General features: G+C 39.2%; 1 protein-coding gene across 1 annotated transcript in view; it reads right to left on the reverse strand.

Moving 5' to 3' along the window:
- Positions 1 to 6,467: 6,467 nt before the first annotated feature.
- The window catches only part of CC2D2A (coiled-coil and C2 domain containing 2A), a 159,981-nt gene continuing 153,006 nt past the window's right edge, over positions 6,468 to 13,442 (reverse strand). The window contains exons 34-37 of the mRNA XM_006144894.2: positions 12,385 to 12,507; positions 10,581 to 10,639; positions 8,461 to 8,638; positions 6,468 to 6,761 (exon numbers count right to left, since the gene is read on the reverse strand). Coding sequence (XP_006144956.1) covers positions 6,573 to 6,761; positions 8,461 to 8,638; positions 10,581 to 10,639; positions 12,385 to 12,507 — 549 coding nt within the window. The 3' untranslated portion in view covers positions 6,468 to 6,572. The remainder of the gene's footprint in view (positions 6,762 to 8,460; positions 8,639 to 10,580; positions 10,640 to 12,384; positions 12,508 to 13,442) is intronic.

A 13,442-nucleotide genomic window follows, 5' to 3' on the forward strand; every position in this document is an offset into this window, starting at 1 on the left:
TCTTTCCCATGTTTCTTTATTTGAACAATTCTCAGGGGCCAATTCAAACATATCCACATGTCAGGTTCTTTAAGATTATACAGTAAATTGGCTTCTTGGTGTTAGCTCACTGAACCAGCAAAGCACCAATCTATTTGTATTGCTTTCTTCAAAGACCCCTGGTTCCTACCACTGTCCTAAATTGTCCAATTTGGGAGGGATATTTTTTTTTAATTCCACAATTGTTTGAAGAAATGTATAAATAAAATTTACTTTGAGGACTTTACCAAGTTATATGTTTTGTTTTGTGGCTTTATTATAAATCTCAGTTCAGGTTTGTTTTACTGCAAAAACAGGGTTAAATCTTTTGTCTTTTGAGCTCCTACGAAATCATGAGCCTGGCAGACGAATGGTATTAGACGGATACCAAGGTTTGTTAAGGTGGACTTTCTTTTTGAAATTAGTTGTTCACTAGTCAAAATTTGAATTTGTAAGTTTATTGTCACTGCTTCGTGAAAAGGTGATGGGAGTAGAGACTTACAACTCAGAAAGGCACAGATTGGGTCAATTTATAACATGCTGTGTAGAGACAGCACTGCCCGAGCGTCTTCCTGCTGTCCCTCACCTCCACCTAGAGACTTACAACTCAGAAAGGCACAGATTGTGTCAATTTATAACATGCTGTGTATAATTTTATACATGAATATGTCACCTGTTCTTAAGTTTCTTTCATGGACGAGAGAGAGAGAGAGAGAGAGAGACAGCACTGCCTGAGCATCTTCCTGCTGTCCCTCACCTCCACCCTAGGCAGCTCTGGGTAATGGGCACATGTGGACCTAGCCTATTCAGGGAGGGCTCTGGACTTGAAGCCTGGAATTTCTTACGTGGGTCAGCCTTGCAGAACACCATATTTTATTGCTGGCCCATCCAGTCACCCCTTCTCCATGTTAAAAAATGCCATTTGTTTTTATAAATATATGTGAAGCTGTGAAAGAGCGAGTGACCTTGCAGTCTGGATCTTTGTGGTCCAAGATTTGGGGAGAAGAGGGGTAGGAGACACATAAACACCAGATAGGCAGATTTTAGTTTAGAATAATAGAAAAATCTGTTTTTAGATAGTGCTCTCTAATGATGCAGAAAGAATCATTCAATAGGACTGTAAGTGTGAGTGAGTTCACTATTTTTTTTTTCTTTTTTTGGAGAGGTTTTTGCTATAGGGCGCGTGCACTCGCCAGCGTGCACTCGCCAGAAAGACACAGACAGACAGAAAGCGAGAAATCATCCCCCCGGGGGGATGGCCACACCTCAATCCCTTCTTCTTCATGCTCCTCTTTCCTCTTGGAATCTTGGGCAGGCATGCACATGCGACTGGAGTGAGTTTAAGCCACCAGGTCTGGGGCTTGAACCGTGGTCAACTACATGGGAGCCCAGCAACATAGCCATTACAGAGAATTCACTAATGGTCTCAGAGAATTCACTAATATTTTTAAATTTAATTAACATTTGAATTAAACATTTCAAGGGAAGGGTTGGTTGGTTTGTTTGTTTTCCCCAGAGGGCTTATGCTCTGGCCAGAGAGAATAGAGAAGAAAACTGAGAAAGCTCTGTGGGACATGGTCATGCTGCAATCCCTTCTCCTCCATCTGCCCCTCCTTTCGGGATTTGTACATGTGCGTGCACATACGCCTGGCATATTTTTCAAACCACCAGGTCCAGGACTTGAACCACATTGTTGACTATGTCAGATCCCGCTGTCTTAACCACCAGGCTGTGGGGTGACCCTAGGAAGATCATTCCTAAAGGAAGGCTTTCTATTCCTACTTTGAAGTTACACTTTGCACTAAGGATTCTCTCATTTTGATTCTATTGCTGTTAACATTTGCAAAATTAAAGAGGGAACCCTAAAAGTTTTTTCCATATAGCAACTGTATAGCAAATCATTTTACCTTAATGAGCTATCTTCTTTTTTTTTCTTTTTTAAAATTTGAGATGGGGATAGAGGTTAGGTATTTTTGGCAGGGTCTTGCCATGCTGGCCTTTCCCGTCCCAGCCTCCCAGTTAGCTAGACCCACTGGTCCTGTCTCTGAGGCTCCAGCATCATGCAGCAACACCATACCGTTTGTACCACCCAGTTTGTTTCCACTTTTTTAAGAGGTTTTTGCCTAAGGGCATGTGTGCCTGCCAGATAGACAGACAGACAGAGACAGTGAGGGGGATGGCACCCTGCATTTCCCTTCTCTTCCATTCTCCTCTTGGGATTTTGGACATGCATGCATGTGCACCTGGTGTGATTTTCAAGCCACTGGGTGGGGGACTGGAACTGAGGCCAGCCATGTGAGAGTCCAGCACCTTAACCACCATGCCACCTTCTTGCCCCAAAATTGTTCATTCTTAACTATAGTCCTGGGTCATAAAGGGAGGACTAAAATTTATCCCTTATGTGATCAGAAAATAATGTTTTTTGGGAGAAATTTTTTATAATCCTTATGGAAAAATTATGATTAAATATTTCACGGGCTCCTGATAATTGAGTCTTCTGTTTTGCTTTGTTTTATGTTCTCAGTGTAAGACGTTAAGGAAGACTTGGCTATTTTGTCCCAAACTGGCTTCAGTAGGTCAACATTGTCATGTAGAAGAGTTTTCACTGGTTTTGTACCATTTCTACCTCCTTCTCTCCCCACAATTGCATGAGAGTATAGATAGAATAATCTGCATTTAATTTTTATATGCCATTACCATTTTTCATTAGTATTTTATTGGTTAATATATACTTGGTTTAAATTTATCTTGGATTTTGTGATTGATTTCCTTTTGAGAATGAAATGGAACAATTGTGTAAGTGCTTTGTGACGTTTTAAATACACTAGGTACTCAGTGCCATGGTCTAAACACTTTACTTGTGCTACCCTCTTCATCTTTAAAACAGTGCTTCGAAGCAGGTAACGTGATCATCATAATCTTACATATGGGGAAAGTAAGTAACAGATAATTTGCCCATGAATTATCCAGCTAGCACGTGGGACATCTAGGATTTCTCCACAGTCGTGCTATTAACCACTATCCCATCCTGCCTGTCTTGTTAAATTGGGGTTCATTCATGGAATTCTCCCTTTAAGGGTTTCTAGAAGAGTTACCAAAGGTATACAAACACAAATGCAGTATGTGTTTCAGATACTCTGATACCAAGTAATTTAAAAAGAGAAATGTATATAAGAATAAAGCAAATGTGAAAGTTTATCCTTAACTTGGTTCTTGTATATTTAAAAAAAAAAATTGCCAGAGGGTATGTTCATGAGAGAGAGAGAGAGAGAGAATAAATAAATAACAGCTCTTGGGAGGAATGGTCACAGGGTAATCCCTTCTCCATTTCTTCTTCCTTTTGGGATTTTTGGGCACACAGGCATATAAGTTGACATGTTTTCAAGCTGCTGAGTCCAGGACTTAATCTGTATAGCCGTCCATGTAGGATCCAGCTACCTTAACAACCATGCCACTGGCTGACCCATGATATTTGATATTTTAAAATGAAAGATCAGTAGCTCTTTTCTGGAGGCCACTTGTCTCATAGAGGAGATTAGGTAACCTCAAGAGACAGCTACCTTAACAACCATGCCACTGGCTGGCCCATGATATTTAATATTTTAAAATGAAAAATCAGTAGTTCTTTTCTGGAGGCCACTTGTCTCATAGAGGAGATTAGGTAACCTCAAGAGACATTTTTGGTTGTTGTAACTTGGCATTATGGACAAATTTGATTGATATATTTTTGGTTGTTGTAACTTGGCATTATGGACGGATTTGATTGATCGTAAGTAGGTAAAGGCTAAGAATGCTGCTTAACATCTTGCAATGCACAGGACAAACCTCTACAACAAATAATTATTGGGCCAGAAATGTCAGTTTCTGCTATTGAGAAATCCTGCTTTACCAATTTCTATTTTGTATATATCTTTCCAGATCAGCATGTACACTTAATAAATATATACTTAGTATACTATTTTATGATGGCTTAACCAATTAACATGTTTTTCTCCCAGTTTTGGAGGCTGGGAAATCCAAGATCAAGTGCAAGATCAGAAAGCAGATCAGTGCCTGGTGAGGTCACTCACCCTTGCAGATGGCTACCTTGTATCCATACAGAGCAGGGAGAAAAATGGGGGAAGGAGGAAAGGGGGGGAGAGAAAGAGGAGAGAACAAGCTCTCATTCATGTTTTCTCAGAAGGGCATTACTCTTACTATGAAGACCTCACCTCATCACCTCCCAAAGGCCCCATGTCCAAATACCATCATACTGGGGATTAGGATTTCAACCTATAAATTTAGGGGCACAAACATTTGGTCCATAGCAGTGTATTAACTTTTTCTCTCTTAAATTACTTCCTTTTGATGGATATTTAAATATATTCCTTTTTTCCACATTTAATATATTGTTTTAATGGATGTATATGCACATGTGTATACATTTGTGTGCTTAGTATTTCTGTGGAAAAACATTAACATTTAATGTTCAGCATTAAAAATTAAAATGTGATATTGCGAAGTTTTTTCTCCTTTTCCCAGAAAAGTTGTGAGATGCTGTTTTACTGGGTCTTAAAAGTCTCATCCAGGTTGATGCACAAGTAATTGCGCTTTTGCATGGTTGAGATTTACTGTTTGATATGAGAAATATTCTTAAATAAATGTAGTTATATTACACATTTTAATGCACATATCTCGCATTATGGTTTTCTGCTAATGACTTATTACTTGATGTTTGTTATATGTATTTTAGACTATGGAAATGATGTTAGACAAAAAGCAAATTTAAGCAATTTTCTTACTCAAATTCAAAATGGGTCATAAAGCAGCATAGACAACTTACAACGTCAACAATGCATTTGCCAAGAACTGCTAATGGTGATTGAAGAAGTAAAGGAGACAAGCATCTTGAAGATCAGCGTAGAAGTGCTGCCACCAGAAGTTGAGAACATTCTTTGAAGCTGATCCTCATACAATTACATGAGAAGTTGCTGAAGAAGTCACTGTTGGCCATCTTATAGTCACTCATAATTTGAAGTCATTTGGAAAGATGAAAAAGATCGATAAGCAGGTGCCTTGTGAGCTGACCAAAAATAGTCAGTTTGCAGTGTTGTCTTCACTTGCTTTATGCAACAACAATGAACGATTTCTAAGTCAGATTGTAACAAGTGACAAAAATTGGATTTTATACAACTAGTAGTAGCCAGCTTGGTGGTTAGACTGAAAAAAAGCTCCAAAGCACTCCCCCAAGCCAAATTTTCACCACAAAAAGGTCACAGTCACTGTTGGGGCGTCATCTACTAGAACTTTCTTAAACTATTACATTTGAGAAATTCGCACAGCAAATTGAAGAACTGCATTGAAAACTGCATGGCTTCAGCTGGCATTGGTCCACAGGAAGGGCCCAGTTCTTCATGACAATGCCAGACTGCACACTGTACAACCAACTCTTCAAAAGTTGAGCAAGGGACCAGCAGATGGTAGAATGGTTACATCGCTGGACTCCCATGCAGTCAACTGCTATTCAAGTCCCAAACCCAGTGACTTAAAATTCATGCTGGGTGTGTGTGCATGCCTGCCCAAAATCCCTTGAGGAGAATGGATTTTGGTGTGGCTGTCACCCCTGGGGAGTGATTTCTCACTCTCTTTCTCTGGTGAGTGCACACGCCCTATGGCAAAAATCTCTCTTAAAAAAATAGTTGAACGAATTGTGTTGTGAAGTTTTGCCTGATCTGCCATATTCACCTACCTGATCTCTCATCAACTGACTATCACTTCTTCAAGCATCTTGACAGTTTTATGCAGGGAAAATGCTTCCACAATCAGCAGGATGCAGAAGAGGCTTTCCAAGGAAGCATGTTTTTTATGCTACAGGAATAAAACTTAGTTTTAAAAAAACTGTTGATTGTGGGGCCAGCAGATGGCATGATTACGTTGCTGGACTCCCACATAGTCTACTGTGGTTCAAGTCCTGGATCCAGTGGCTTAAAATCATCCTGTGTGTGTGTGTGTGTGCCCAAGATCCTGAGAGGAAAATGGAGGAGAAGGGATTGCAGTGTGGCCATTCTACCTCAGGGGTGATTTCTCACTTTCTGCCTCTGTCTCTCCAGCAAGCACACATGCCCTATAGCAAAGTCTTTAAAATACATATATATATACATATATTGGTTGTAATGGTTCCTATTTTGATTAATAAAGATGTGTTTGAGCCTAGTTATAATGATTTAAAATCAATGATCTGAAACTGCAATTTCTTTTGCACCAATCTAATAAAAGTATGATTGATATTCTGCAGGACAGCAAAGAGGAAGGGCTTCCCAAACAGAAAGTAGGTAAGTTACAAAGCATACAGCCATGAAGTTCATAGTGTGCCTTACTATGGGTGCATGATTTCGGATTTAGGGTCAAAGTGGCAGAGACAGAGGCCAGACTCCTAAATTAAAACACTTATTTTTGCAGTTTGAAAATAATTTTATTTCATTATTTTGAAAGTAACATTTCATATGTGATCAGTATAAAAATATTATCATATCCTGATTGTAGTTTTTACAAGATATAAAAAAAAGTGAAAAAAATTACCTGTTACGTATAAGGGAGGCAACATAGATCCAAACAGATAAAACATTTTTGGGATATGGGTGGATATATACAGCTAGAGCAAATTCAACATTAGGAACATCAATGTTATGCACACCAGTGCTATACACCGCTTCAATTAAAGGCTTCACTTCGGAATAGGGCATATGAAGGGGAAATCCAGAGAACTGAAGGGAAAAAAAAATGTAGTTATTAATGAAATTTGAATATTTTAATATATTTTTTATAAGCGTTAAACAGTTCTTATTATAGCAAGTCTCTTGGATCTCGGTCATTTAATTCTACTTTTCATTCACTTAATAGCAACACAGAAAATGCAGAGGGGCTTTAATACCTGCTTTGTTTTAGTTACTAGCTCATTAGTAAGTTGCCTATTAGCTACCCAGTCACACTTCACTGATTCTTTCCTTCTTCCTGATAGTAGCCCTTAATATGGATACTAATTCCTTTTTAAAAGTTTTGCTATAGGGCGCATGAGCTCCTGAGAGAGACAGAGGCAGAGAGAAAGCAAGAATTCACCACCTAGGGGGTATGACCACACAGCAATACCTTCTCCTCCATTCTCTTGGGATCTTGGGCATGCACGCATATGTGCCGGGTGAGCTTTAAGCTGCTGGGTCCAGAACTAGAACCGCGGTCAACTATGTGGGAATCCAGCAATGTAACCATTATGCCATCTGCTGGTCCCGATACTAATTCCTTTTAATTTCAGAATTTAGGTTTAGCTAATCCCTTGACCACAATGATTGATTATACAGATGGGGATGTGATCAAAGTGTTTCTTAAAGTGAGTATCAGGAAACTTGCTAGTAACAGTGCCACACCAATGCTTTCTTCTTCATTGGACAATATACGTGCAAGTGTGAGACCTATAACTTCTGCACTGTGTGCTACCACAAGGAAAACCAGCCTGAACATACCATCACATGGACAGAATGGGAAGACTTGCAGAAACATGATGCAGCTTTGCCAGTATGCACCTCTGAGTCTTACTTCAGGAATCCAATAAATACTCTATTGCTGAAGCCTTTTTTTCTTTTTCAGTTCACAGAGGATACATACACTTGCCAAAGACAGAGGGAGACAGCACCTCCCTTGCCAACAAGGCGTGGTCATACTGTAATCCGTTCTCCATTTCTTCATCCTGTCAGGAGTTTGGGCATGCACGCATATGTGCTAGTATGTTTCTTTAAGCTGCTGGGTCCAGGACTCAACAGTGGCTTAGTGATGGGGTGGGACTCCCTTAACTACAAGGCTGTGGGGCTGGCCTGCTTAAGCCTGTTAGTTGAGTTTTCTGTTGAGCTGAAAACATCTTTTTGGAGAACCTGGCCTTGTAAATTAAAGGATAAAATTTTACTCTGAATAATCCAATTTGACCTTCACACTGTGTAGCCAAGAAGGCTTACTGTTATGGGACTGCTTTCTGGGTTTTATTGCCCAGCCATTGGACGTGAACATACAACAGTATCAACAAGAGTACGGAAGGTTTGCTGTCCAACAAGATTTTTTTGTTTTAGCTGTGAAAAATAATCTGTATAAAACCATATTCTTTAAAAACTTGATCTAGTTTCACTTACACAGAGCTGGTATGATTTAGCCAGATGTATTCATTTCATTTCATAAAGGTATTATCTTTCATAGAATCTTTACAAAAAATGGTGTATTTTTATAGATGCATTTCACTGTTTAGTGATAGGTTAATTACTGAGATTTAAACTTTCAGTCACTTTTTTTTTTTAGCTTATGCTGATTCATATATGTTCTCTGGAGCAAGATAGGGATTTTGATTCCCCCCCCCAAAAAACATTATTTTCAATTAGAAATAAGTGAGTTCCCAGGGTGGGCTGAGAAGCCATTTGTACTTACCCTGTAGTCTCCTAGCTGTTTCTGCAGTTCTGCTCTGTGGTCATCTTCTACATCCTCTCCTTGACTTTTTTCTAACAGAGGCAGGAAGTGGCGTAGAGTAGAGGTACAGTATCTATTCCACCGAGTCAGGTGGCGTGGTCTCCAGTCCATGATTTTTTCTTTTAGTATTTTTTCAATCCTGTTCATTAAAAACAAACAAACAACACATTTTTTGGTGACTTGATTTTTCTCTTGTTAAAAAATACAGCTTATATGGAGTGGGGACTCAGGTACTTAATGACTGTGTTTTTGCTGGTGGAGTTGTCACTCCCCAGGCATAATTAGTACCTAGTAAGGGCTAATCCCTGGGGATTCAAACATTCATACAGGGATCCTTGTCCTTGACGCCATGTATGGGCTGGGCTGGGAGACAGAAGAGAGTATGGGATATCCGAAGGCCCGTGACAGATATTTGAAGAGAGAACGTTAGAAGATAGCTAAATGCAGTACTTTTGGGCAGAAGATTTTTTAATCTTGAAATGTTTTATTACTTTATTCATTATTATTAGGTTGTCAGGAAAATCATGATATATTTTCCTATACAAAAGTGTGTCATGATTTTCCTGACAACCTAATAACATACAGACATAGATTAGACCCAGCATAAAGGATGAGAGGTTATGTCAAAAGCTTAAAATATTTGTAGGTCTCTTAATACCTATATTAATTTTCTTCCTCCAGTGACTTCTATTCATGACAAATTGTTTTTCTAGGTTGCCTTAAAACTGCCTTTATAAAACTAAACATCATTGTAACTTGATTTTGGATAGGTTATAGATACTGGATTTATAGAACATGAAGGTTAAACATAGAATGAAGTAAAATAGCTACCATTTATTTGGCCACTATTTACCAAGTACTATGCTAAGTAGTTTTTACAGATTTTTATTTAATCCCAACAATAATCCTATGAGGTAAGGGATACCATCTTGATTTTATATTAATAGAACAATCTGAGGCAGGATAAGTGACTTGACTAAGACAGGGGAGCTGAGGTTTCCATCGAAACCCTGCTATGCTAAAGCCGCTTGTCCATCTAGTCAACTTTACAGATTTAGAGACCCAGCTGGCCATTACTCAGTAGCTGTAAAATCCATTTATTTTAAGTCACTTAGAACATATATTTGGGGCTTCAAGGTGGACTGAGTAAAAACGTATTAGATGAATTGCAAATATTTCACCACTGGAAATGAAAATAATCAGAGTCTAGTCAATAGTATGCTGAAGCTATTAGAAGAAACAAAAAGGTGTTTGGAGATGAACTCTTCTAGGGGAAGATTCCAAGTAAGGCTTCATGGAAAAATTAGCAGTAAATTAGTGTTTTTTAGTTTTGCCTTAAAAGGAATCAAATAGAATCTTGTATACTTTAATATGCTGTCTTTTTTTTAAAGGATTATTTTATTTTACCATTATTTTAAAATTTGCTACACAGGACATGTGTGCTTACCGGAGAGAGAAAGAGAGAGACATAAAGTGAGAAAACAAGCTTCCAGGTCCAGGACTCTAACCGTGGTTGGCCATGTGGGAGTCCAGTACCTTAACCACCATGCCATCAATGCAGTTTGATATAGCAGAAATGGTACTCTGGCTTTGAAGTCAGAAAGAGCTGGTAGTGTCCAGAAATCTTGTTCAGCATTTGTATGTGGACCTTGGTTTCCCCATTTGTGAAACCAGGAAAATACTTTTGCAGGGTTTTTAGGGAGTTAGGCCTTTTCCATATGTTAGGTTCATAAACTAGGTGGAGTTCTATAAGCCATTAATTGGGTAAAAGAAGCATATTTATGCTGAGGATTATTTTATGTCTCAACAAGAGTCATTACAACATGATACAACATCATGCTAAACTCTACTCTGAGGTACAGTCTTTAGAGAACTACATGTCATTGGTGTTCACTTCTGTTCCACACTGTGCTGATACTGGTCTCTTTGAGCCATGGGCTTTAGAGATCGTGTCTATTTGTGATATATATAAACATGAGTTCAAGTTTAACTGCCCACATTATTTCACATTGATCCAGGATTGGGTCCTTGGCTCTGCTAGTGACAGATCACATATGGATTTATGTATATTATCATGTTACCTGTCTTGTAGTTCAGCTGCAGCCGCTTTGTCTGTGCGCTGGTAAATTAGCTCTTCAGGCTATAAAAAAAGAAATAGAAAAACAAAACAGTTCAGAAATTATAGAAATCTACACTTAATTTAAATAGGTGCTTCAAATGAAGTTTTGAATAGTTAGTAAGAAATAAGGGACCAGCAGGTGGTATAATGGCTATGTCACTAGACTCCCATGTAGTCGACCGCAGTTCAAGTCCTGGACCCAGAGGCTTAAAACTCAAGCTGGGTGTGTGTGCATGCTTAAGATCCAAGAGGAGAAGGGAGGAAAAGGGACTGCAGCATGGCCATTCGCCCTAGGGAGTGATTTCTTGTTCTCTGTCTGATGAGCGCACATGCCCTATAACAAGCTCTAAAACATAAATGAGTGCCACTGTACTGAAGACCCACCCTTCCTTAAGTGTGCTTCCTTCTCAATTTCGTTTCCCTTCTTTCTCATCAGAGGTAATCACGTCATGAATTGGCCTGAATTTTTTTTAGCACTCATTCAGCGAATGTCAAGTACCTACTGTCGAGGCACTTTCCTAGGTGATGGTTATAGCAGTTTGGCCACTGATAAAAAATCTCTGTCTTCATGGTGTTTATGTTACAATAAGACAGACAAATATGGTTTATTCATGATTTCCCTATAGATACATGTACCCTAAACTACTGGGTCATGTCAGGAAAGTCATGACGTATTTTTGCATTGAAAAACAGAAAATTACATCATGAATTTCCAGACAACCTAACATATATATATATATATATACACACATATATACATATATATACATATAATATGTGTTGTGTATGTGTGTGTGTATATATACACACACAATATATATATAATCTCAAAAAAATCAACTAAATGTTGATTTCATTAAAGTAACTATAAAACATTCTACCATCTACCATAATTTATCTCTCCTGTCATTCTAGTTCTTACACCATTTCAGTGTTCTTATGAAAAGTCTTACAGATGTCACTTTTTGTCTCATTTTTTCAGTTCTTTTTGAAAGGTTTCATCACATACAAACACAGACAAACATTAATTATAAGTCTGGTATATATGTACAAATATTTAGCAAAATTTTTAGTAAACAATGCTCAGGTTTGCTTTTTTGTTTGTTTGTTTAAGAAATTATACAGGCTGGCTTCTTAAAATCTACTACTGGTCAGGATCCTCTAAGTTAATTTTGTAAGCCCCTAGTGATTCGTATCCAGCAGTTTGATTTTATATTTCACTAGCAGTCATGAAGTCAACTTAGTGAACTGAGATCAACATTTAAACAAATCAGATAGAATAGATTTTGCAGAACTTTTATGTCACGTGACGTTTTATATCAAAACTTTCATATATGTACTGTTCTTATACTGGTTCTTCCACTTATCTTTGAATACATTTATTGTGAGTTGGGTTTGAATAAGACTGAAAAGCAAAAACTGTGCTAGATTAAATACCTGGGAATGGAATGAAGGGCCACACATTATCTGGCTACTCAGTATATTGATTTCATAGCCTAGCCTTGTCCACATTTATTTTTTATTTTAAGTTTATTCTCTTCTCCATAAGCGAGAGACAGGCATCCCCAACAGGGTCCTCACACCATGACCCAAGCCCAGGGTCAGCCAGCCCTTGTCACAGGCACGCACGTGCACATCTGGCACGTCTAGGGGGTCTCCACATCGAAACTAAGTACCTCCCCTGTGGGTCAGCCTCACAGGGCACTGTGCTACCACCACACCACTGTATGGCCCCATATGTGTAACCGTTAGAAAGGGAATTATACCTGGACACTGGGAAGGCCAGGATATGGAAGACTTCTTGAAAAGAAAGGTTTCCATAGCTTGGGCTTGGTGACGTCAAAATTTATCCTTAGTGGAGAATCATATGGTTGAATATTAAACCAAACCTAAAAACGACAAGATCACATTAGCACGTTGGCAGATCTTTGTGTGTGTGTGATGTGATAGGGAAGGGTAGCCGACAGCACATAAGCACGTATTCACATACTGTGCACTTTTTGTCATTAGTTGATTTGTAGAATGTGTGCATTTTACAGTGACATCACACAGTTGTCATTGGGCACTTTTCACATTTTTTATATCTGAAGGTAGGGCGCACCTTACTGCTGATTGTAGGTTTATGAAATAAGGCAGTTCCTAATAATAAATATTTTTGAAGACAGACAAGGCCACCCCTTTCCTAGGCTAGTCTCTCCCGACGCTGCTGTGCCCGGTCTCTTAGTTAAATGCCTGCTGCTTTTCCCACAGCTCTCTGCAGTCTGAAACGGCACTCTGTCTTGTTCAGGCAGTGCACCATACCAGTTTTGGAACCAGATCACCTGTGTTTGATTTTGGCTCCAATATTTACCACTTGTGTGACTTGGGTGATTTATATTACTTCTGTGTGTGCCTCAATTTCCTCCTCCGAAGTATCATTCATAATATCTACCTCATAAAAGAAATGGCATCCAGTGAGGGAGGAGGCCTTGATTATGGAATCCAAATGGAGAAACTGCTTTAATACAAGGTCTTTAAGAGCCACAATTTAGCTGCAGGATAGGGAATGTGCCAAAAAGCAGTGGGGATAGCACTTTACAGGACTTTGAAATCCAAGGTGATGGGACCAGCAGTTGGCGTAATGGCTATGTCGCTGGACTCCCACGTAGTCGACTGCGGTTTGAGTCCTGGACCCGGTGGCTTAAAACTCACGCCGGGCGCGTGTGCGTGCGTGCCCAAGATCCTGAGAGGAGAATGGAGGAGAAGGGATTGCGGCGTGGCCATCCCCCCTGGGGGGTGATTTCTCGCTTTCTAGCTCTCTGTTTCTGTCTAGTGAGCGCACGTG

This window comes from Tupaia chinensis, unplaced genomic scaffold (genome assembly GCF_000334495.1).
Source record: "Tupaia chinensis unplaced genomic scaffold, TupChi_1.0 Scaffold000138_1, whole genome shotgun sequence".
NCBI classification, from domain to species: domain Eukaryota; kingdom Metazoa; phylum Chordata; class Mammalia; order Scandentia; family Tupaiidae; genus Tupaia; species Tupaia belangeri.